This window comes from Lethenteron reissneri, chromosome 27 (genome assembly GCF_015708825.2).
Source record: "Lethenteron reissneri isolate LAM-NWPU_2019-01 chromosome 27, ASM1570882v1, whole genome shotgun sequence".
Classification (NCBI taxonomy): Eukaryota; Metazoa; Chordata; class Hyperoartia; order Petromyzontiformes; family Petromyzontidae; genus Lethenteron; species Lethenteron reissneri.
In genome coordinates, this window is record NC_083805.1 from 14,674,621 (window position 1) to 14,701,739 (window position 27,119).

The 27,119-nt window shown below is 43.8% G+C and overlaps 1 protein-coding gene across 1 annotated transcript in view; it reads left to right on the top strand.

Moving 5' to 3' along the window:
- Positions 1-12,999: 12,999 nt before the first annotated feature.
- Positions 13,000-27,119, top strand: part of ATF6B (activating transcription factor 6 beta) — a 34,804-nt gene continuing 20,684 nt past the window's right edge. The window contains exons 1-4 of the mRNA XM_061561547.1: positions 13,000-13,244; positions 22,669-22,751; positions 25,749-25,857; positions 26,733-26,827. Of these exons, the coding sequence (XP_061417531.1) occupies positions 13,172-13,244; positions 22,669-22,751; positions 25,749-25,857; positions 26,733-26,827 (360 nt within the window). The 5' untranslated portion in view covers positions 13,000-13,171. The remainder of the gene's footprint in view (positions 13,245-22,668; positions 22,752-25,748; positions 25,858-26,732; positions 26,828-27,119) is intronic.

The following is a 27,119-nucleotide window of genomic DNA, read 5'->3' on the forward strand; positions in this document are numbered from 1 at the left end:
GACAACTTAGATTAAAGCCATCAGTCTAACTCCGTACTACAACAAACAAAAATGGCCAAACCAAAAAACATTTTCGAAATTACCAAAATAAGGCCATAAAAGCAATGTAACAGTGATCATAGGAACTGTGACCGAAATTTCACAATAAACGACATAAACAACATGTACCACCAAACCCTGTAGCCATAGCTGGCTGCATGAGTCACTCCACAACAGCAGGAGCATCAGTAGTAGTATCAAACATCATCGTGTGCCGTTCTGGCCTTCGTAGGTGCCTCGCTAGCAACACTTGCCCCCAAAAGTATGCTAAAGGCTATAGTGGGAATCTTTGTCTTTGTGTGCGTGGGGAGCGGTGGCGCAGTGGTTAGCACGCTCTGCGAAAAAAAAACTGGTTGTGGCACAGCCTAGAATGCTTTGGTGTGATCATAACCCCAGCACATTGACAGATCGAGGCAGTTGGGTGTGTGGGTGTGTGTTACTGCTGCCACTCACCACGTCCCCACACAGTCCTAATAGATAGTGGCGAACAAAACTTGCCTAAACAACAACGAATGTATGGATGGATGTCTGTTGAACTTATTTCGCACCGTACGTAGCCAACCGTGCTAATCGGAGGTAGAAGGCATGAGAGGACCCGTTTCTCTTCGACTCAGCTGTGTGTCAGTGCTTGAGAGAGATTTCGTGAGGGCAGAAGCCTGTCCGTGCCATAAAAAAAACATGACAATTGATACAACTGGATATCATCATGAACAACACGAGCCAGGGGCTATCCTCTGCTGGATGAACGCCTCTCCAACCCAATACCATCCCTCAAAATATCGCCAAGCAATAATACTTCTCGCCCCGTTGTACATCCAGCTGGTCATTCCATTTTCCCTCTTCCTCGCAGTGTCATTCCAAGCAACGATTATCCGAGAAACTGCTCTTTGTGTATTTTCAGCTATTGTTCCAGTTTGTTTAATGGGTCTGATCCATGTTACAGTAGGAATTAAAAGGATGCACGATGTTTTTTTGTGTTCAGTTTGTTGTCCTTCCCCCCCGCGCCTCCCATTAGCACGGTTGGCTACGTACGGTGTGAAAGAAGTGCAACATACCATATTCGAGCAGGTAATATACACCGATGTACTGATATATTAATATACAAGCTAAGGGTGCAACCCTGCAATTGCTTGCTCACGTCACTGCTGGCAGAAGGTTCTCCACTCGAGTGACCGCTAGAGAGCCCCCTCTGGATGGTATTTGGCCTACTCTTCCCCGCTGGCCAGATATCTTGGAAGAGATTGGATTACCCACACTTTACCCCACCACACGCAACCTGAGAAAGGACTAACTGCGTGTATTTTCTAGGATGGCAGAGGCGGGAGGATGTAGGAAAACTTGACCCATTGTTTCAACTGCCACGCGGGGAGATCGGATAGACCCGGTCATCTCTGCAGTGCCCTGCGAACTAGGGCTGAACGATTTGGGGAAAATATCTAATTGCGATTTTTCTGAAAGATATTGCGATTGCGATTTGATTTGCGATTACATTTTTTAAAGTCAAGCTTCAGTACAATATTCACTGTGTAATAGATTTAAAACATGTGATGGAGCATTACCACATGATACCATCAAAATATGAATTGCTCTATATATTATAATTCAAGGATGAGAACTTAAAAGATATGAATTGTTTCCAACATGTATTTATTAAAATGTTTTAATTGAAATAGAACAATCAAACATAGAACAATTGTTAAGTTAAATAAATAAAGTTCTAATAATAAAAAATAAAACTAAATCCAATAAGAAAATCGATTAATCGTTCAGCCCTACTGCTAACCATTACACCGTTGTGGCAGATGTTTCCATACATAGCCAGGACGAAACATTTGAATATAATTTTTTTTAAAGCGCCGATTCTCTCCGTTATTCTTGCATACGATGGTAATATGGTTCAGGAGTATCAATGCTAGTGTTGAGGTTCTGCTGGCCACGACGACAGGGCTTCAGGAGTTTGTCCGTGTCGTTTGATCTGTTCCTGTTCCTCCTCCGTTGAAGAAGCGCAGGAATGAGCACTGAACGCAGAACCGTGGCCTGACAGTGACCCACATGCGTGTGCAATCGATGCGTAAAACAGGCAAGATTTGCCCAGACGCGAAGACATTGCGCGTCATAGCTAGGGATTTCCGTTCTAGCGGTGGCGCCGATGGTGAATCACGCACGCGGGCGTGTGTGAGCGCGTTTCCACATTGGCGATAACACAATTCTGCGGAGGGAGCTGGTAGGAACGTTGGGTTGCTCGGTCAATGGCCAGGGTCAACGGCGGCGTGGTGTATTCCGCAAATATGCCCGACTATGAGGGCGGGCACAAGCCGGCGTGAGTAGGTGAAACGTTGAGTTTTATAAGGGCACCACAGGGTGACCAGCCCCTCCCCACCCAGCCCCACCCCTCCCACCCGCTACCCAGCCCCACCCTCCCACCCAACCCCACCCTCCCCACCTATCCCCTCCCCACCCTTCCCTCCCCACCCAGCCCCACCCTCCCTACCCAGCCCCTCCCCTGCACGACGGACACAATAATCCCCTGTGGGCTGGTGTAACCAGGAGGTTCCTACCAGTAAAACATGCGTGTGGTGTGGGTGTATGTGCGTTCCCCATCAAATTAATTGACGAACCGCTTACAACGCACTTCAGCATCGGGGAGGCGGAAATTTATTATTTTGAATGCGAACAAAGCTGTACCGTACACTCTGAAACATGAGCAATAACAAAACATCCATAGATTCTCTTCTGTACCAGGTGATGCAGGGGATATTTGTGTGTCGTGGGGCCATGGTCACGGAATGCGTATCGCATCTGAACGGAGCCTCCTGGCTCTCCACTAAGTCAACTCAGCCCAAAATTATGAGTCGGTCTACTCGGTGTGATGATCTGATCAACGTGAATATTGGGAGGCAGGCAGGCCAGTAAGGCGTGTTGCTGGCCAACACATACACTGTGGGGTGGCTTGCCACCTTATTAGGCGCTCGCTAACCGATTTTTCACAAGTTTTGGGGTGGTGGTGGTGGAGAAGTGGTGGCTGGGTGTCATTCCTGGATACATCATTAATGCCAATTGATATTGAAACCTGGCCCAGGCGAAGTTCCCATATTTGATCAACAGATGCAAACTACAACGGAATTTTTTTTTCCTGCGTAGGCTTTCGCGACCAATACTATTCATAATAAAGGTTCTTTTTGGGTTAGTTCGCGTAAATATATATGTGTCGTTAACCCACCACCACCCGACACAGCCAATTAGTAAGGTTTGTCACGTTAACAAAACGTGGCAATTAGCTATTACTTCAGCACACCGGTGTGTTGAAGAGTAAACCCACAACGTTTAAAATTCGAGTACGACGTTTCACTGTTGATTACAATCAGCTTCATCAGGCGGTTTGCCTGATGAAGGTTAACAACACATTTATATTTACGCGATATCACCCAAAATAACCTTGATTGTGAATAAAAATGATAATAATGTTCGTATGTTTCATTATTCGGTAGCGTGTATTTTCATCTCAAAATGTATCTGATTGTTATTGTTATTTTGTTTATTTGCACAAAGTTACAGAAGATATTTTGTTTGGTTCTTAAACGATAACCGGTCAGGTGGCTGAGCGGAAAAGCGAGCGGGTTGCAATCGGAAAGTTGTGAGTTCACATCGTGGTTGGGGGGGGGGGGGTTACTGAGACCATCAATCCTCGTGGGTTGATAAAATAAATAACACTTTGTAATGAAGTCAACAACGGTTGTATGTATTTTTCGATTTGAAGCTTTCGTGACTGCAGGGATTCATATGATTGGTTCTTTCGGTAAAGTCACGTAGAAGGGAAATAATAAAATAATAAAAAGAAAACAATAACAAACAATAGAAACGTCGTGAGAATTTTATTGTTTTATATGTATTATTTTATTATTTCCCTTCTACGTGACTTTACCGAAAGAACCAAGAATATGGTTGTATGTATGTTTACATTCGTTCGCACCGTACGTAGTCAACTGTGCTAATCGGAGGTGCGTGGGAAGGACAACCACTTCATAATCGTCGTACTCAAATTGTAAATGTTGTGGCTTCAACACACCGGTGGGCTAAAGCAGTGAACTATTTGTCTTTGTCAACGTGACACATTTTTACTGATTGGCCGTGTCGGGTGGTGGAGGGTTACGACACATTTATAAATAACGCGATCTAAACCCAAAAACGTTGATTATGAATAACATTGGTCGCGAAAGCCTACGTGTTAAAAAGGACAACCACTTGTTGTCCTTCCCCCGCTAATCCTGCCATAGAAATGTGGAATTTCCATCACTGGCTCAGGGCTGTGCCCAGGTGATGAGCACCACCTAAATGCTCTCGTGAGCTAGACATCACTCTTGACTTACAGAGAATAATAATAATGCACGCATTAACCACAGAAATCTCACTACTTTCAGTCCCTCATTGGGATGTTTGGCCAATTGTTTTTTTTTCGTAAAAAAATATTTTCCCACTTGTGTATTTTCCCTTTACGTAAAATTTTAATCAGGCCTCCTTTGCAAAGTTCATTATGTCCCAATGTGTTCTGATCTCGTTATAAATAGGGACTTACCTCGACATCAAAATTATTTTTTGTATTTTTCAACGCTAACAGATTAAGTGGTGGCCACGCACATATAACTGCCAAGTTGTTCATAATAACAATACCTTTTATTGACAAGTCTCATCTTCAGGACGATCCTATATTGACCAATTACATTAACACACGCAATGCATTGTTGTACATTACTACAGTAGAGTCCTTTCCACCTTAGAGCCCAAGCCTATATCACCTGGAATGCACATTTGATTAATAACCAGGCTCAAAGCTGTTTAGCTTCATAAAATCGGGTGCATTCTGTGTGAATTTGATGATTGAATGGAAGGGGGTATTGTGTCTTGGCACACGCGTGTGTGTGTAAACTGTGTGTTTGTGTGAGCTTTAGTGCAGCACAATGTATGTATGTTGAAATTGTATGTACGTTGAACTTCTTTCGCATCGAACATAGTCAACCGTGCCAATCAGAGATGGGGGGGGGGGGGGGTGGGGAAACATCAAACTAAACACTAAAAAAGTAAAATGTACTACAATATCGGCGGAATCCTTGCTTTCATTCCCAGTCATTCGCAAAAATCTGAATTTATTCCTGGAACTCCTCTATATTGACTCGGCCTAAATTTAGTACCCAACACGATGTGGTCGAACCTCAACAATGGGACCAGTCCTAAATAGGCACTCCGCCAACAGCACTTCCCCCAACAGTTTCTGACACGAACGAGCGGAACCCGTGTCTTTGAGTTTTATAGACTGCATGAGTTTGAGATCGGCCGTGATGTGTGCACAACAGCTGTGGCAGGGGCTAATTTAGGAAGGGCCCCATTTTTTGTCACAACAGCTGTGCTGGTGTGGGATGGGTGTTGTAGTTGTGTGCGGGCTGCCCTGTGAATATGACGGGGCGGGTTTCTCTCTCTCTCTCTTTCTGTGCGACAGCCTCCACTTGTTCCAAGGCTTCTGCTTTCACTCGACGACAGTGACTGTTTTGTCATCGCTCGGCAGCGGAGAGCAAAGACAAAGATCCCCCGTGTAGCCTTAACAGACTGTCGGGGCAAGTGCTGTTAGCACGGTACACGAGGGGGTGGGTGGAACGGCTCCACGCCCGGCCGCCTTTGTCTCCCGAGTTGCGATGCTTACACAGCGCACCAGTTACTCATTTGTGGCTGAGTCGACCTTGGCGAGGCCCACGACCTGTTTCAGATATTTTGTCACTGGTGTTGGTCGCGAGTGGGAATCGAACTCTAGGCCACCGGGTTCGTAGTGCTACCGCTCCCCATAGAGGAAAGCAAGGGCACACACACACACATGTCCTGTTCCTCTGCTGCCCTCCCTGTGTCCAGCTGCCCTGCCTCGGTCTCCCAAGTGAGATGTTAACCTCCTTGTTCGTGAGCACGGGTCCAAATATGGGCACCCACACGGGCTGTCGGCAGAATAATGATAGGAATACAGATGCCAATTATTTGCCCAGAAAATCCTTGACTGAGACTCAAGGCTCATTTTCGGGACAGTTGTTGATCTTGCTTTAGGCAGCCTGGTCATAACTTTTGAGTCTTTTGTGTTGTTCTATAAGACCGAATGAAAAGCAACCTGGCAATAAGCCCAAAGATGAACGTGTTTCAATCAGTGTACATTCCCTTCTATTACACTGGTCAACCAAAAAAACATTTTTTTCTGGCCTGGACTTTTACAGCTGGTTTAGACTAATTTCAGGGTGCTGATTCCAAATCTGATCTCAGATTTGCTCTATCACATCTCATTTTTATGATTGCAAGTTGTTGCGAGTCAGTGACTGCTTTAGTGTTAAAATATGGTGCGTATTTTTAGGATAGTGTGTTTATAATATCATTTTATGTAGATATCCACATTTATTTAATATTTTCTTCTGCAGTTTGTATTGAAAATGCTATATTTGATATCTCAAAAACCTGATGTGATAGACAAAAACTGATGCCAGATTTGGAATCAGCACTCCAAAATTATTTTAAACCGTTGGAGTACCTTATGCCAGAAAAAGTGTGTTGACCAGTGTTATTATTGGATCAGAAACACGAACAATGACAAAAGAAAATGTAACCAAGGCTGACAATTTTACAATAAAGGTGGAGAAGTATACGCTTAGGAATTAGACTAAGAGACAGGGAGATGAACACGAGGATTTGAGAGAATACGCAAGTGGCCTCGGGCATGACTATGTTGCTGCAAGGGATGACGGTCAGTGGACAAGACGAATGACAGAGCGGCAGCCAAAGGCGGCGTCACTCCTGAGAGGATGTCACCCACGGAGATGGAGCGGTGACAACTCCCGTGCAGGAGCTGGATGCATTGTTGCCTCTTAGGATTGTGAGAGCTTGCGGCAGCCTGGGGTGCCCTTTATTCGGAAGTGCATTGACCACGACCAGAGGTCAGCAACTTCTTCTTGTTATTTTGGTTGCCGACCCATGATCGTGACTGATGATGAGGAAACAGAAGTAACCAGGAAAAAAGCCACGGATTCAAAAATACTTAAAGCTCAATACAGATAGGTTAGCAGTGTACTATGTGTACTGCCTCACGCAAATATATTGTTGCCTTGCGCTGGTGTCTGTATTTCAACGTGATCTCTCTCCACTGCCAACACAGTATCGCCAAATAATTTGATCTCTTGAATGGCTGTTCAATCATCCTTACCCACGGGTCATTCAAAGCTCACATTACTGTGGTTGAAGTGTGGTCATTTAAAATAATAATTTTAAAAAGTTTGGGGTGTCCCAAGTTATCAATACGAAGCCACGCGTTGCAAAGCTTACATGAAAATAAAATAAAACATCATATTTAACCATGGATGCTAGAGAAACAGAACGGTGGGCTCATTGTTTTAATACGGTAATGTTTAAATACATTTACAATCACAAGAACATAACAAACGATTGTCTTTTTCATAAGTGGCTTTATTTTACATCTCCTATTGTATTGTATCAGTGAGCCCTCAAAATACTGGGAATATTCAACTCATGGATGCCCTAGTAAATGCGTTTTGTCAACGAGATTAAATTAAGTCCATTTACAGAATTACCGTTATTTATATTGCGTTTCTATTATGGATGTATGTATGTATGTTGAACTTCTTTCGCACTATACTATCCAACCGTGCTAATCGGGGGTGCGAGAAAAGGACAACAAACTAAACACAACATGTTTAAAAAATTATATGATGTAAACAAAAGAAAACAGAACTTAAAATCACAAGCCAACACTGGAATTCACAACCCAACGCTTGCATCCATTAATGTACTGTTCTTAACTATTTAGACCGGTAAGAATTGGATGAGCTATTAAGCTCTTTTTCACAGATGTCCAGAAGGGGTAGGTTAGAAAGTCACAACAACAATCGATACAAAAACAGATAGGAGTGCAAAGGAAAGGAAAGCTGAGCAAGTCACTAAATATGGTACATGACGTTTCTGTTCGGCGTGGAGACGCAGCTGCCCAGTAAACATTCAATAGTTTGATTCTAGATTTGAAGTTTTTGTGACTGCAAGGATCCATACTCTTTGGTTCTTTCGGTAAAGTCACGAAGGTGAAAATGAAAATAATAAAAATAAAATAAAAATGACTAAATTAAATCACGACGTTTCGGAAGCAACACAAGCCTCCGTCATCAGGTATTTCTTGCTGTGGCTGTCCTACCTGATGACGTCGTGATTTAATTTAGTTTATTTTTCACCTACGTGACTTTACCGAAAGAACCAAAGAGTATGCGATAGTTTGGCCAATATTGGTCGACGTTGGACCAGAGTATTAACTATTCTTGAATCTGTGGCTTTTGAACCAATGTTGGCCCAATGTCAGCTAACCGTGTGTCCAACGTCAACTCACCGTGGGCCAACGTTTGCATGTTTACTGGGTAACAAATCAATTTTGCTTTAGACACCGTTCCATATTTAAGCTTTGGTAGTGCGATTTTAAATTGTTATGGGTCTCCCAAGGAAACCTCTGGTATATCCATGGCATATCCGCCCCATTATTGTGAAGACACACTGTACTCGATATGCAAATTGCTCCCCAGTGGAGTTTCATAAGACAAGGGAAGTCATTTTGGAAGTTCTCCATTTTGTACGTATAGCATCACCAGCACACAAAGGTGTGCAAAGGCCCACTCGTTCTGTCATGGAGACATTTCTCACCATTTACAGATTTGGCAGAAGCTCTGGAAAATTGTGCCACACGACGTCTCGCCATCTCAGTAGAGGCCTTCGTATCCAACACTCATCATCAGAATCAGAATATGTATTCACGGATGACCAGTAGTTATACAGATGTCCAGTAGTTTGAGAGATGTTTGAATGGAATCAATTACAAGATCTCAGAATTTACACACGTGCACCAGCACTCACCAGCACGGTGAAGTATGGTTAGACAATCCCTACTACTCACACAGCAGAGGGATGCCTTCGTCCAGTGAATCGGCTAAGGGATGTATATTTATTATCAACATGCGCACATACAATGGGACTCCTGGAAAGTGAGGCGGTCTGCAGAATATAACAGTTATGTTCTCTTCTGCCTCCCTTCATGTCTGTCTGTCTTGTGTCTTGCCCTCTCGGCAAAAATATAGAAATCAATCAATATCGGCCCACTTTTCCGAACTGAATCGGGTCATGGGAGCAGTGACTCTGCCAAGCCCTTCCATCCTCACCTGTCCTCCGCCAGCGGCATCAACGGTGGCAAAAATATCGATCTCCTTTAAAAAACTAAATACTCTAAATAAGCAGACAATGTTTCCTTTGCAGAAAATACAAGTATTTTTACACAACCCATTGGCCACACGGCCTTCTGGGAGTGCATCATTTTGGCAGCATTGATTCAGTGCAAGCAAAACACTGCACTGGTTCTAGATTTTAAGCTTTCGTGACTGCAAGGATTCATACTCTTAGGTTTTGTCGGTAAAGTCACGTAGGTAAAAATTAAAATAAAACAATACTCTGATAATTTACAATTTCTTAAATTATCAGAGTATTGTTTTTGTTTGCATTTGACTGCAAGTATTGTGGTTAATGTTAACATGATTCATTGCAAAAGGTGCCAGTTTTGTTGCCAGAGAAAAGGGGAAACCGCCTATTAGTATAGTTTTGTACTGGCAAAAGAGGCCGGCCTCATGATAGTCCAGATTTGTTTTTGTTTCGGAATCAATGCTTCTGAACTTATGCACTCCCAGAACGCTGTGTGGATTATGGGTTGTGTAAGAAATATACATTTTATGTCTGGAGATGGATATATACACGTGAAGGCGACTTGATATTCTCTAAGGACGCTTATGATTAGTTTTAGTTACATATTTCTACCTACGTGACTTTACCGAAAGAACCAAAGAGTAACATAGTCATGTTTGGACAGCTCTTGACACAGCCATTGTGAACTCTCTCAAACAGAACAACCCACAGCAATGGGCCTTCATTGTGTTGTCTCATGTATCTCTCTCTCTCTGGTGTTGCCATAGTCACCCCGCAGAGAAGTCTGACACCCAACCGCCTCTGGTTTGTCTTCTTGGTTCTTTCGGTAAAGTCACGTAGAATGGAAATAATAAAATAATAAAAATGTAACATAATAAAATACAATTTTAAAAAATATATATAAAACATGGTTCAAATCGCTTTAAACTATTGTCATTGTAGTGCGCATTTAATGTGGTAATAAAATAATACTAATAAAACATAATACAATTTTTTTTTTAATGTTGTATTTTATTGTTTTTTTTTATTATTTCCCTTCTACGTGACTTTAATTTTTTAAAAATTGTATTTTATTATGTTTCCTTTTTTATTATTTTATTATTTCCCTTCTACGTGACTTTACCGAACGAACCAAGAAGATGAATCCCTGCAGTCACGAAAGCTTTAAATCGAAATTTCGCCTCTGGTTGTGTTATTGCGACGGCTGTGCTGTGTTCACGTGCACCCTCTGGTGGCTAAACTAGGCTCTTTTGTATTTGCCATGGCTTCAGACCACTCGATATGGTCTGAGATATAAACAGCTTGTCAATTCAATCAATATGCTGTATGGGGCCGTCCATAAATGACGTCACGCGATTTTGGACGTTTTTTGACCCCCCCCCCCCGTCGTCACACGGGGTCACAAAAAGTCAGACCCCCCCTCAAATATGACGTCACAAAGCTCTGCCCCACCCCCCAAAAAATGCTTCAAATCGTTTTAAACTATTGTCATTATAGTGCGTATTTAATGTGGTGCTGCACTCTGATGTTGTAGGAGAAAACATTTATTAAAAAGTCGATTTAATTAAATGGAACGCGTTGTCTATATTTATTTAAAGTTGCGCATTTTGATGTGACGTCACATTTCTCAACCCCCCCCCCCCCCTTTGTCACACATCGTCACAAATGTCTGACCCCCCCCCCCTAGGTGCGTGACGTCATTTATGGACGGCCCCTTATCAAAGAACACTGAAAGGTTGGGCTCAAGGTAAATATAGTATTAGCAAAACAAGTGGGAGGAATGCCACCAAGGCGGATTAAGTTCACGTTTCAATGTTGTTTAACCAGATTAGAACCCAGGAGGCCAGCAGAGTGTCATTTGCAAGTGAGCTGGGTCAACATCAGAATGATACTAGTAGGAACCTCTGGTTACACCAGCCCACAGGGGATTATTCTGTCCGTCCGTCCGTCGTGCAGGGAGGGGCTGGGTGGGGAGGGGCTGGGTGGGGAGGGGAGGGTGGGGAGGGGCTGGGTGGGGAGGGTGGGGAGGGGCTGGGTGGGGAGGGAGGGGAGGGTGGGGAGGGGAGGGTGGGGAGGGGCTGGGTGGGGGGTGGGAGGGGTGGGACTGGGTAGGGAGGGACTGGGTGGGGAGGGGCTGGGTGGGGAGGGGAGGGTGGGGAGGGGCTGGGTGGGGCTTGGTGGGGGGTGGGAGGGGTGGGGCTGGGTAGGGAGGGACTGGGTGGGGAGGGGCTGGGTGGGGAGGGTGGGGAGGGGCTGGGTGGGGGTTGGGAGGGGTGGGGCTGGGTAGGGAGGGACTGGGTGGGGAGGGGCTGGGTGGGGAGGGGAGGGTGGGGAGGGGCTGGGTGGGGAGGGGAAGGTGGGGAGGGGCTGGGTGGGGCTGGGTAGGGAGGGACTGGGTGGGGAGGGGCTGGGTGGGGAGGGGAGGGTGGGGAGGGGCTGGGTGGGGAGGGGAGGGTGGGGAGGGGCTGGGTGGGGCTTGGTGGGGGGTGGGAGAGGGCTGGGTGGAGAGGGCTGGGTGGGGAGGGGTGGGGCTGGGTGGGGAGGGGCTGGTCACCCCGTGGTGCCCTTATAAAACTCAACATTTAACCTACTCACGCCGGCTTGTGCCCGCCCTCACAGTCGGCCATATTTGCGGAATACACCACGCCGCCGTTGACCCTGCAGGCCATTGACCGAGCAACCCGACGTTCCTACCAGCTCCCTGCGCAGGAATGTGTTTAAAAACTCAGTGGTTGGGCAGTTTTTGGACAAGCTTAACTTTCTACAGTTTTTAAGAGCAACACAACAATAATGTGACTAAAGAATTGCTACTACAGATAGTAACAGTTGTACACACGACTAGATTTCTTACTGCGGATTGTAACAATGGAAAGTTCTGGAAGAGACGCCGGTGTTAATAATTGATTCCTTATAGATTTCAAAGCTACCTATAGTGAAATAGTTTTGCGTCACTATACATTGTAATGCATAGTAATGGATTTGACTAGTGTAACGTGCACTTTTTTGGGTCCTTTTAAATTTGTTATATTTTTATTGTCGTGCTTTGAAAGTGGAGAAACCCACAAGAACATTATGTAACTACTGGATTCAATTTCGATTTAAAGCTTTCGTGACTGCAGGGATTCATATTCTTGGTTCTTTCGGTAAAGTCACGTAGAAGGGAAATAAATAACAAAAATATAAAACAATATTGTTTTATATTTTACGTGATATTTTACGTGACTTTACCAAAAGAACCAAGAATATGAATATAGTTTGAACATCTTTAAACACCAGTTTTTTTATTGCCAGAAAGGGGTAAACACCTATTCTTATTTGTTCTCCGTCCAGTATTGCTGTTAATCAGTTTAACGTGTAGACTTTCGCGACCGATATCATCCATAATATTTAATGATTGTTGTTATTGTTGTTATTGTTGGTTCTTTCGGTAAAGTCACGTAGAAGGGAAATAAAATATATATTATTTATAAAGAATGTTTTTATTATTTCCCTTCTACGTGACTTTACCGAAAGAAACAAGACTATGAATCCCTGCAGTCACGAAAGCTTTACATCAAAAGCTATTATCGTGATCATTGTTGTCATTGTTGTTATTGTTGACGGGGCCTAGTCTAGACTAGGCCTTACCCCGGTATCCCGGGGCAACCGCGGGATCCGGATCCGCCTCCGGGCGTTGTGACCCGCGTCCGGTTCCTCACGGATCCGGTTCCCGATCCAGCGCCGCCATCTTGGGTCCCCGCACGCTGTCACCGGTCCACGTTGAGAGCGACGAGGAGGCGGCGGCGGCTTTGGACATCGCACACAAGGCAGTCTTCGTTCTCTCTTCTCTACCTTTAACACCGACACACAAGCGCGTGGTGACGGTGCCATGGCCACCGAGTACATCAGCGAGCTGGACAGCCGCTTCTTTGCCGACAACCTGCTCATGAAGGAGGACTGGGGTAAGGTGCAGCGTTGTGTGCGCTATGTCAGTTGTTGATACGGTGACAACGACGACGGTGGTGGTGGTGACAGTCGTGATAATCATCTATAGCCCCCTTGGTGTACACGTCTTGGGCTCTGTTTGAACATACTTCGCCATTGCGTGCAGGTCGTTGTCGGTTGAGGCGCTGAGAGGAGCGTAGGGAGGTTCACGGGAGATAATGAAGGGCGCTGCCTATTGCTGTCTTCTGCCCCCCTGTGTGTGTGTGGGGGGGTGTGTGGTGGTCACTACCATCGTGAACGACTCACATCAGTGGCGAGAGATAACTGAATGTGTACTTGGCCATGCACCGTCGCCAAACCACACTGATTAGCCTGGTGAAGTATGGTCAACCCCCCCATGACTGACACCACATGGGGAGATCATCCTGGGATGGATTGACAGCTGACTTTAAATGCTGTTTCATGTAATCACGTTAACAGTGCATTGTATTGATTGTTGTATTGAATTGTACGACAGTGATGCTTTCCTGAAACGTCAAACATCGCTCAGGATACTGCTGTGTATGCGGCACTGCATTAGACCATTCAATTACACGTGTTGCTTGGTGGAAGGTTGCACCCTGTTTTTTTTTTATCAAAGATTCTCCTTTGCGAGAACGACATCTACATGAATGGGGCCTAACCAGGCTCATCATTCTTGCAAAGGTGTCCATGCATTCGTTGTGTGCATATCATGGAATCGCATCCCTTTTTCAAGCCACTTGGATGAAGGCATCTCTCTCACGTTGTCATTAGTGGGGGGTTGGGGGGGTCATAATTTGACCATACTTCACTACTCTGGTCAGCAGTGCACTTTGATGAAGGGCGAAGGGGAGGCCGAGCACCGGTTCAAGACTTGCCACTGATGTTCACTTTGACGGATAGTCGAACTTAGGTTATCAGCTTTGCAATGTGTGGTCCGAAAACCATCGTGCCACTGCTGCACCCGTATGATGATGCAGTGCATTGTTCATGCAGGATCTGCTGAGACGTGCATTGTGCGGGGATTCGTTTGTAAGCCACCCTTATTCAAAACCCCACATTGTAGTTAGGTTCTCAATAAAATTGGTGTATTGTGACCACAGTTATGCAGCAGGTACACCAAGGTAATGCAATGGTATATATATTATTTCACATGCTTATATTGCATTACGTTTTTGTAGGTATAAATGCCCTTTTGGGAAACTAATTTCGACCATCTGCCATAAAAAGGGGAAAAACCCTATTAGTATATTTTGGTACTGGCAAAGGAGGTGCCATGATGTAGTTGCTCACCCCGAGCTCTCATTACTCTCGTAGTGCGTTGTCTTTGAACTGTGCGCCTTTTGGCGTCATCTGGTCGAACACCATATGAGACTAGGCTCTAAAGAAAGCTGTCTCTGGTGTGGACCAATCAGTTTCAAAGACAATGCATAAATTATCAGAGTATTGTTTTTTGTTTGCATTTGACTGCAAGTATTGTGGTTAATGTAAGCATGATTCCTTGCAAAAGGTGTCAGTTTTGTTGCCAGAAAAAAGGGGGAAAACCCTATTAGTATCTGTAAGGATGTTTGCTTGAACTGAAAGTGTTTGGGCTGCAACCATATTACATCTGGTTGTTGAATATACCAAGTTTACCTGTGTCGTGTTTTCTGTCCATGTACTGCAGGTTAGCTTGTGCAATAGAAATTATACTTTACCCTTACAGTGTTGCTGATCGTTTGTTGCAGAAGAGTGCATGCATGACTGGCGATTCTCCCCTTTTCCCTCCTCATGGACTGAATAGCACCATGTTTGACACTGAAATTTGTCCACCTTGTCACACCCTGTTCGTCCCATGGTTTGCTATTCTGTGACATTTTTCTTTGCAATGCACTAACTGCAAAGACACACACGCTTTACCTCTACCCTACAGCACCGTGTCACAATCCCTTCCGTGTAACTATTGTTATACAGATGTCAATCACGTGCTTGTAGAGTGCGATGAGACAGCTGCCCTGCCTTTTGCACAATGCGTTCCTCACCTTTCCACGTTAAATCCATTGCCTCAATTTTCTTGCAGGTGGAATAATGAACTCCTTTACATTCATTTCATGATTGGTTGGTGTGCATAGATGGACTTTGACCAGTGCGCACTGTGTGGAGTTATTTGTTTATAACTTCACTTATTTAGAACCCACAATACATCCTTAATTGTGTGTTCTCTTTAACAACTACCACGTGCTGTGCAGTTGAATGAGATGAATGATTACACCATTCAGGTACTCTTTAACAAGCTCCAACCTTTAACACTTTCTGACACTTTCTCTGCTTAACTTACCTCTCTGCTTTATATCAAAACCCACCTTTGACCCTAGCCAACGTTATTTATTGCCAACTCTTTGGCTAGGTTCAGCGTACAAGCCCGACTGAAACCATTATCAGACCATGTCACTATCATAATCGTTGTTTAGGACTCAAGTTGGTAACCACATGATTGAACTGGGTGTTGCTATCTTGATAGGGTGTTGTTGTTTGTGGTTGGTGAGTTCATAGTTGAAAGTTTAATTCTAGTCTCTTTGATATGGAGAGTTATTGCTCTGCTTTTATTCAACCTACCATCATCCTACTCCTTATTATATAATTCATTTCACAGAGCTTCCCAAAGAGGGTCTAATTGGGTCCACAGACCATGCCAATTTTAATTAAAAAAATTGTTTAGCAATTCACTTGTCTGTTTTGGAGTTTGAACTCTGACACCAGTACAGTGATCTGTGTTTCAGAATAATGACATTTACTTTGAAACTTAACAGCACCTACCATGCTTTAGTAGTCGTTCCCCACGGAAATTGGAGGGCATCTGTGAGTCATCGCCATGGTGAGTGCACTCACTATCAGGCAGCACACCACCCAACATGCAGGTTCTCCAGCCAATTCTGGTTCTGATGTCAACTTGCATTTCCTTGTTTTTTTACTTGTGGTTTTCTGGCAGGGCTGGCATTTGCATTTTTATGGAAATCTAATGCACATTTTTTTAATGAGGCAGATTATTCCTGCTATAATCTATTCTTTTACTATAGAAAATATTGTATTTGAGAGTCTTATATAATACAGCGTAGTGTGTCTGTCAATTTTCAGTGGATTCGGTTATAAATGAAGCACTGGTATTACGTGTATAGCACTTTGCTTTCTTTTAGTGAATTACATGGTACTGTATTTGAATGGACGAAGCCACTAACTTAACACAATTGACGGCACAAGTTTGAGGACATCACCTGTGAAGGATGTAGAGCATCACTGCTAAAACATCAAGGGGGGAGGTGTTTCTGTTGACCACCCCAAGGCAGTGATCGTAAATCCTCACTCCTATGTCAGAGGACAATTAATTGATTTTTGCAATCACTGTTGACTTCCCACACAATAGTGTTACATCTACACATGTATAGGCGTTGGTAACCGGGTTATGGTTAGCCAATGTAGTGCCCGTGGCTCCCAGGTTAACTTGTCTGGTTTCAGATACCGATGAGAGCTTTGCTCTACATACAGCACACTGGGTGACGCTGTATTTGGAAATTAAACTCATTTTGCACAGGAATTGTGGACGAAATGGATGCCCAGAAGGCACGGCCCAAAGATGCGTCTCTTAGAGGGTGGAGGCTGCCTGACAAAGAGCTGGCGTACGTTCATTTAAAAAAAATAGCCGCATCCGGAAAAACAAGCTCAGCTACACCAGCAACATGGCACACTTGTTGAATACCTTTAACTGCTTTGTTTAAACTGGTTGTTTAAGCCCTTGTTGTATTCAAGTTATGTCCTCATAGACCACGACTTGTTCAGCGTTTGATTGTAAACTGTGCAGCAGCTGTGCCTAATGTATGTTATTTATACGCAAACGAATAGACATATGGAAGGGCTATTAATGATGAATATTTTGGTAGGTTTATGGCTTCTTGATATTAAGTGTACAGTTTTTAAGCCAAATAGTTGCTTACTCTTATGAGGGCGACTGTGAGGAACAGAAAAATGATGGATGATCTTGTTGCGATGAGTCGCGTGTCCTATTCATTCACCACTTATCAAAGTCGTCTTCCCCTCAACGCGTTACATTTTAAGTCAACTGGGACACCCCAGGTAAAGCATATTATAACCTCCAATACAATAGTGTGAATTTATATAGATACATTAGGCATATATTTTTTTTATAAAGAGAGGCAGTTGGTCATAGGCAGAGACAAAAAGGGTATTGTGCATTGACTTGAACATGGACATAGAGACTCAACAGCATAGATAGCTAGAAGGGAGTTACAGAATGTGCGGGCGATAGGAGAAAGAGCAACCTCCCATTGAGCGAAGATTGACTGGCCATTTGGAGGGGAGTAGAGTGGGATGAGAGGCAATATGTCGACACGGACGAGTCCAGGGAGGATATTGAAGATGGCGAGCGCAATTTTGAAATTGATCTGGGAAATTGATTTGGCATTAAATGCATGTATGTTAAACTTCTTTCGCATCGTACGTAGCCAACCGTGATAATCTGAAGTGCGGGGAAAGGGCAACGAACTAAACGCAGAAAGCAGTTTTAAACAAATGAGTTTTAAATCTCGATTCAAAAGTGCATTGGGTTCCCATCCCCACAGATGTTTCTTCAAACCATGAGACAAATGAGAGGACTGAGCAATAGATCTGGGGTACAAGGGCGGTGGCTAAAGTTCTTTATGAAGCCACGTTCCATAATGGTGGCTTTCACTTGGCAAGCTGTGTGTGTGCGCGTGGGAGTGTTGTTGTGAAAGTGTAGTTACTAGATTCACGTTAGCGACACGTACACATTCATCCAAAACAACTTTTGACTAAACTAGAATTATGTATATGGTATCTCTTCTTTAGAAGCAGGTTAGATATTTTTTTAAAGGTAATGTCTGCTCAAATTAATGTGGAATGGTTGGTCTGTAATGATGCACCCCCTTGTAGTTAGATTAATTGTCAGAATTGAGGGTTGTGGTTGAGTTTAAGAATTGATTTTGTTCCAAAAATTCGTGCATTGCAGTGCCTCTATTGACACGAACAAATAATATACAACATATATTAAAATATGTAAGTCACACTTAATGTCATGCTTGCATCATGAGCATCATGTATTGAAGTCAAGTCAATACATTGTTACACTCCTTTGTGTTTCATGTGTGGAAATATCACAGTCCAAAGTATAATTTCCAGTCTAGTGCAAAGCGATAACTTATCACAGTGTCTGAACTGGCCTGTTGAATACATAAATTTAGACCTCATCGGTACCCCAATATTTGAGTTGAAAATAATGGAGCAAAGTGCTTTTGTTGTTTTTTTAAGAGTGGCCCTTGATGGCCCCCAAAATTACTTACAAGACTAAAAGCAACATCAAGCATGCATTCCACGGTTGCTATTTACACGCGGAGCAGTGACCACCTCATAACACACGGCACAATCAACAAAATGCATCAACCGCATGCATGTTACACAGCAAAATAAAAACCACAGCATAATAAACAAAATGTCGCATGACCGAAACCACACGCCGCTCATACGCTATCAGCTAACACTGCTGCACAACAATGCTTGGAAACCACCAGGAAAAGCAACGTAGATTAGTCCCACCAGACTCAAGGCAATGTTAAAGAATACTCACTGCAAGTACATTAACATGAGCTTCTAAAAAGTGTAATGCCGTTCATCGAATTTATCGAATACTTTAACCTGCCAATATCCGGGCGCGTGGCACTGTGGTCAGAGCGCTCGTGACCCATGACCAGCAGTTGTGGTTTGTAATTGTGGTTTGGGGGGGTCGAATCAGCCCATCGTACATCTGAGATTGATGAGAGGAATACCGTTTAAAGGCATTGCAACCGTGGTTATATAATATACACTGGTTTCTGTCATGGAAATGTGGATTTTTTACAATTTTCGCAGAGTCATTGGAGATTAGCAGAGGGACACTGGCTAGCATATTGGTCTACTAAAATGAAAAATTATACAAAATTTAAAGGACTGATATGGTGGTGGTGTATATATAAATGTGAAAACTCGTATCCTTTAACACTGCTTTATAGCATAACAACATTTAGTTGGCTATCTCTATTGTATATGGTGATTTCCTCTTCTGGTGAATAATTTTTGCCCCCAAAAACGTTTCTCTGCTCTCTATTTTGTCTTGAAAGGTTATTACTATTGACAGCCACAGTGTGTGCTTAAACTTTCACACCATAGGAACAATAATTTCATGTGAATTGTGACTTTTAATTAACATGTATCCGTGTTATTGGTTTTTAAACAGAAGTACAGCATGTCCATGTTAAAATCGCTCTCACAGCCCACCCAAACGTATTGGGTTTCTACCGTCTGTTGACTACGGTTGTTTTTGCTCAAGCAGCCGTGTTGTTTGCGACAGTTGGAGGTGCACATTAGATTACTACTACCGAGAAATCGGCTCATTTTATCAGGTTACGTAAGCGTCTACTCACTTATGACCGCGTTGATCTGGCATAAATCTTAATTAAGCAGCGAATTACCCAGCTCCGCAAACCACTTGTTAGAAGCTGTCCCCCTCATAGTTGATGCCGGTGTTCCACGTGGCTCAGTTTGCCAGCTGAACGTTGGCACGATGCCGGAGGGGCACACTGTACACACGTTAGTTTCAGTGCTACTTCGTAAAGTGAATAGTTTTTGTGGATTGTAGGATGAACCTTTATTTACAAGGAGCACTTTGCGAAATTGCGTCAGCGGAGGGGGATGGTGGGGGGTTAGAAAGCAGATGCGTATCTGCTCATCTGTGTAAGGGTAATGTATTAGATTATAAGCTTTCCTTCTACCATTGAAGTCGTGTTTCACGTGGAATTTGAACCTGCCTGCTAAAGCGTGTATATCAAATGTCTCAAGGCGTCCATGTGCTGATTATATGAGACTGCATCATAGCTGAATTTGGCAGTCTGCAACAGACCATCCATTCGTTAAGAATTAGCATTCAATGCAAATATAATTTTATCTGACATGGCAGACTATTGCACACAGAGTGACACTGAACGCTGATGTTGTAAAAACGTTAAATTCTCATCAAGGGACTTGGCTGTGAATTAGCAGTGTTAATGTATATTTTGCACTTGGGTCTGCAGAATAATGGTAATTTGCATAATGGTCGACATAAGGAGATGCCCTGATTTTTCTGGTGAGATCCGATGGAGTGCTGCAGGTGTGAGAGTGAATCCAGCCAAGTTGTGCTGTGACTGGAGTTCCTTGCTCGTGGCAGCCGGAACATCGCAGGTTTAAAATCAAGGTCGAGGATCAATTTGGCCTCTCATGGCCAGCACCCTGGGAATGTGGAATTTCTACCACTGGCTCAGGACAAACAGTGGCGACTGGAACCACTCTACGATCGTTTTAATCACCTCGACTTTTTGACTTGGGTGCAGCAGTTATCCAGTAAAGTTTACATAATTTGTTACAAATCAAGCACGATCAAATTGTCAAGTATAGCCTACTTATTGTGAAAAGTTGAAATAAGAATGTTTGCCATTTTATAAATTATCATGGCAATTGCTGTTCACACTAATTATCTTCCATTTCTGTAATTGTTTGTGTTCCTTCCTACAATTTACATCCTAGCTAGACCACAGGCATATAACCTGTTTAGTTTCTATAACAGTAAAATTAACTATGGGCAGGGTCATTATGGTGGTATGTGTAACACTACAATAGGGTAGTAAATGTTAGTAGTAACCTGGAATTGACTTTACTTTTCACGGATAGATTATTTTGGAATTGCCAAAGCAGAGTCTGCTGGAATCCATGTTAAAGACCATGAGACATCATTCCCAAGAGTAGACTACTGTTTGCCTGTGTTAAATATTGAAATTGCCTATGACAATAATTGAGAGAAAATAAAGATCTTACCCCATAAAGCCATTGTCAATCATTTACTTATTTATCCATGAAAGCCACGTTGTATTGCAGGACTCTTTTTCGGGAGGGTCATGTATTGGGTATTTATTATAACATTTTTTCAGGCAATTAATTAATGTGTGAGCTCGTGGGAGGAAACTGGAACACCCGCACACGTGCGAGGTGGCAACGCACTATCCATGCACAGATGGGAACAGATGGCAATCAGTCCACTTCGGTGTGCTGCCTACTGCTGGCGAGCCAGGTTATGGCATCTCAACGCCCACGGGAAAGGAGTTTCACAACATTTGTGCGATGCACCAACTCTCGCCTCCACAGTGCTCGATTTCATTGCAGGTGTGCATAGCCACCACCCACTGCCAGGATGATCATGTTTTACTTGTGATAAAGGATTGTGATTCACAATGGATGCTCATTTGATTCAACAAAGGGCATTGACTGGCAGCATAAATATAGCACACGAATATCCAGGTTCAGGATGTTTTGAGTGCAACACCCATGCAGGCTTTACAGACCTGAACACACGGAAACGTAACGCTACACTGCACACCTTTGCAAGTCGCACAGTTGCTTAAATATCACAACTCAGCCATGAAAAACAACTTGCACGATTGGGAAAAAAAGGGCATAACAAGTCCACCACATTTTTGGTTTCAAAACGATTGTTATTTAGCCAACTATTGCGTCACAAATTGTGCAACAGTTTCCTGTGCAAAGATCACGTGTTTTTTTGCTACATTTTCTTTCCCGACAAGAACTCCATGTTTCTGGAATTTTTAAAATGTTTTTTAAATTATTATTATAGCCACTTAATTTATTATCTTTACACTTGTTTACCCAGGAAAGCCCGAGTCTCATGACTCTTTTTCAAGATGGCCCTACCACATTTCCACAGTACAAGGCCAACAATGGCTATGAATATTTTAACTGAGTAATTTGCGGTAATTTTTTTGGCCATTTTGGACATTACATTAGTGCGACTACGACCTTATGTTTATCTACCACCTAATCATGCCATAATCTCTATTCCCTGAAAGGCGCTGGATACATTGTTGTTGTAGTTCACCCAGAAGTTAATTGATTGTGAAAAGTGATCACACAATCACAGGTACACAGTGGTCATAGCATGATGCTCATCACACACATCATAAGTCCTTATAATGGACAACATCGATCATTCCAAGTATTTGTCTGCTCAAACAGTCAAGGTATGATACTCATTTCTATTAGAGACCATACGCCAGTGGTGGAAATTCCACATTCTTTTGGTGTGTTCCGTTTTTTTCGAAGGACAATTACTGTTGACTTCTGAAAAAGAGATACCCATTGTATTGATCCTGATGGGGTTTATGGGCTGTGTGGCAGCTTGACCAAGATTGAAACCTTTGACCAACCCTTGTGTTGCAATGCCACCCAGCCGGATTGAAACCACATTCCCAATAACAGTGCTACAGTCCGATAAACAGCAATGAATTCATCTTAACATACCGTAACCCCATCTTGTGTGCATCCTTACAGATGGCTGCCTCTATGACCTGGAAAACATGGACATTCCAGACGACCCCGAAGACCCCTTTGGCATCCTTCGCGATCATTCCCATGTGAGTGTGCTGCTGCGTTTGCAACCTTTTCAGTAATATAGACACTTCTGTTAATGCATAGTATGACAATGTGTGTCTGGATCGGTCCTATTCCTATGGATGTTGTATATTCGCTCTAGATCAGTGTTATTCACTAACTATCAGAGGGGGGGGGGCACTTTCGCTGATAAGACATCAGTGTGAGGGCTGCCACGCATTTGAAACCATTGGGTTTGACAGTACGATGATGGGGTGTTTTCACATTTGTGTATTGTCTGGGGCTTTACGTCAGGGGCTGCACTAAAGGCCGCCAGTGGCCCACAGGTCTTGCATTGAAGAACACTGCTCTAGATCAAATGGGAAGACTTCTATGATCCCTTGTATGGCAATATCTTCTCCTGGGTTTGATATTGGAAACAAATAAAAATGGGAAATTGATGTCTGTGAATATATACATTGTCACTGTCTGAACACCTTTTACTGGTAGAAACCTCCTGGTTACACCAGCCCACAGGGGATTATTGTGTCCGTCGTGCAGGGAGGGGCTGGGTGGGGAGGGTGGGGAGGGGCTGGGTGTGGAGGGTGGGGAGGGGCTGGGTGGGGAGGGGCTGGGTGTGGAGGGTGGGGAGGAGCTGGGTGGGGAGGGTGGGGCTGGGTGGGAGGGGTGGGGCTGGGTGGGGAGGGGCTGGTCACCCCGTGGTGCCCTTGTAAAACTCAACGTTCAACCTACTCACGCCGGCTTGTGCCCGCCCTCACAGTCGGGCATATTTGCTGAATACACCACGCCGCCGTTGACCCTGGCCATTGACCGAGAAACCAAACGTTCCTACCAGCTCCCTCCGCAGGAATGTGTTCTGTTTATTGAAACAGCCATAGTTCCCACGAATGATATTGAAGAAATGTGGCTGTATGGCTTATGGCATTGTTGGAGCACCGAGTCAACACCACTGAACCTGCGTTTCCATGACTATTGGGTCGAGCTGACTTATCACCGAGGCTAGCGGGATTACGAACGAGGCTAGCGGACTTGGCCCGGCTTCTCAAGGTAGCTCTTAGCGGACCGACCCAACGCTCAGCATACCATGTGACTCTTTCAGAATTGAGGCACATTCTTTGACTAGGGCCACCCATGTAACTATTCTGCACATCGCAGGGTCAATGGGGCGCCACAGTGGCGAGATGCTAACTAACTCGCCTGGTAGGCACGAGTTCGTGGGCTGCAACCCAACCCTGATGCCTGTATAGTTGGAGTTTGCACGTTCTACCTGTGGTCGCTTGTGGATCTTTCTCGGGGTCCTCTGGGTTTTTCCTCCACATTTAGAAACATGCGTTTAGAGTATTTGGCTGCTATACATTTTCATTGAGCTATCATTTGTGGCCAGGTCGCTTCTGAAAAAGAGCTACAGTAAAACCTTGGATTGCGAGTAACTTGGTCTGCGAGTGTTTTGCAAGACGAGCAAATTTTTTAAATAAATATTAATTTGATAAACGAGCGAGGTCTTGCAATACGAGTAGTACGTGTATACGCTTTGTCTGCCGAGCGTCACGTGATCACAACTGATATACGAGTGCTTTGGATTACAAACACGTTTCCGGAACGAATTATGCTCGCAATCCAAGGTTTTACTGTATATAGCTCCGTGTGCCTTACCTGGTGAAATAAAAGAATAAATAAATAAAAATGGATGTGGATGTCAGACGTGCGATCGATGGGAACCCTTGTTTAGTATAACTTTATTGCCTGTTTTTGTCCAAAAACATTCACATGGTACAAAATTATACAACAATATATTTATGTTTGGGATGACCTCATCTAAGCATTAATTATTCTTTCATAGGGTTGATATAGACGCAGAGTAACAACTACAATTTTACGTTCAGGTGGTCAAGCCAAATAATCGCGTCGGGAGCAGCGGAGTGTATCGCTGTGATGTCTTCTTCGTATTTGTGGAGAGGGCATTGCTTCGCTATATGTTGTATGAGCATTCGTTCAAGGGTTTTGAAAATATGTTTTAAATTATTATAATTACCCTCTGGTTGCAGAGGTTAGAGAAGGGGGGGGCATTGTGGAAAGGGACAAACATCGACAGAGTTGTATGGCTCACAGAGTGTGGGGGACTGCATCCGTTCACTTCCATTTCTCACCCTGGTCCAGCGGCCAACATTTTGCCGTCTCGGGGCAGCAATCAGCCTCTTGTTAGATAGACACTGTTGGTTTCCCACAGAGAGACGTTTTCTTTTTAATTCGTATAGCTGGAATATGCCGCATTAAGTGAAAATCCAAATTAATTACAATATGTGATGTGCATTTAAAGGGAAATAAGCTTAGAGGGGTAGCTCACAATGCTTGAGAATGCAGCTTAATTGCAGATGGATGACCAGATTCAAACCAGGGCTCTGCCCTGCTGGCTTAGTGCTCCAACATGGAATTATCCCTGCGAGTCACCTAGCCACTTCGCCAAACAGAATCGGAATCTTTATTTATTCCAATGAGCTTTGAAGCTTTTTTTCACAGGTGTCCAGTTTTGGCGGCTCAGCGATTTACAACAGTGAACAATACGAAAAACGATGGGAGTGCAAACTAGAGAAAATGGTCAGGAAGCCACGAAATATGAATAAATATTACATGCATTAACTATACAAGTCAGATTTCTCAAGATTGGGCAAGGCAGCAAAAACAAAAACAAAACTGTCCCAGACCACACCAAGATAACAGCACTCGGCAGTAGTCCCTCAATAAAATGGCAAAATAACATTGAACTATAGATACTACTCAGGTAAGTATCAAAGTTACAAATCACATTTGCAAATGTGACTATCCAGCACTAAACTTCTGCTTCAGTATATTTTTGAAGAAAGATTTGCGATGTTCAGGGTTGCAACAAGGTTGTTCCAAACGTTGGTGCTGCAACGGCAAAGGCTTTGTCACCATTCCAATTCTTGTTCTAGGGATATTTACTTTACTTGACCAACCAAAACGAAAGCGTCTCACAGCACGCACACTTGCACTTCTTACAGATGGACGAAGACAATGACATCGAGCTCAAGCTGGAATCTCTCTCCCCCTCCTCGTCATCGTCGTCCTCCAGTGACCCCTGGTCACACGTTTACACCGAAATTTTCCAAGGTACGAGTGCTAGGTGTTTGCAAGTCTTGAGAGTGGAAGAGTTTTAGTGTGAACGCACACGAGTAAGTCTTCTGACATGCCACATTGTGGTTTCATGCCCACGGTAATCATTGCTTGATAAACTTTAAAGCTTTGTTGACACTTATGTGCTCTTTCAGTGGTGACACTTTCTTTAAGTGACGTGGGCAGGGAGAGTTGGGAGGTGACGCAAGACTCTTGATTGAGGGCACTGTCACTCAGTTGCATCAGCCTAATAGTGCGACGTATTGAAAACAGTTGAGTCATCCTCTGTTCATAAATCCTGCTTCACACATGGTGATTTTCACAGGCTCAAGAACAGGATGATTCATGCTTCGAGCTTTAAGCTGTCATTGCTATGTGCGGCACAATGGAGCGATAAAGGAAATGGTTTCATCTGGCATCGTTTCTCTGGCCAATCAGACAATTGTTATCTTATCTGGCTCCTTACCTTGCTCCTAGCCTTGCATGCATCCCATCAGGAAGTTATGTCACGTGTTATTTTATCTTTGGCTAATGCGTGTGTGGACCCACTACATCCTTGGGTAGCGATGTGAGTGAATCACTAGCTTCACATGGTGGCACTCTTGGTGTTGTGCTTTGCTTGTAAAATTCAGTATGTGTCTACCGATAGCGGCAGCAAACAGATGTCAAGGGTTGTTGTGACTGGGTTTTGCACAAGTCCGTCCCATTGGTTTAAGTGTGGAACTCGTGTGAGCTTTTTGTTTGTGTTATAAGGGGCAGGGTTGATTTAACGCCGCCTCTTCCTCGTGTTTAGTCCACTTGCCTGTGCTTTACAGAGCATTTCCTTTTTCACTGTGGTGCAATGGAGGTGATTTTGGTTTGTTTTCATGCAGACGTGCTAATAAAGGAGGAGCCTCCCTCTCCACCCTCATCCAACTCGTCCGAGGTCCTCATCAGCACCGTGGTGGAGTCTTCACAAAAGCACGCGGTACGAGGAAGCAGGGACAATGCAGATGATTTTTATATCGATGAATGAAAAATGTAGTCGGTAAAATACTGGGTTATCTTAACCCAGGGCCATCATTCTTCGTGTCCATAAAATAGTATTATTGTGAGATAAACCCAACAATGATGGTCTTATGGGTAAGATAACTCCCATCGTAGGAATGTGGCTCGTGGCCACCGGTGGAGACGAGCACCTCACAACACTTGTTTTTTCATGGAGAGACTCCATGACTTAAACTTTTAATTAATTGTGAAATCAAGAGCCTCTTGCGTCA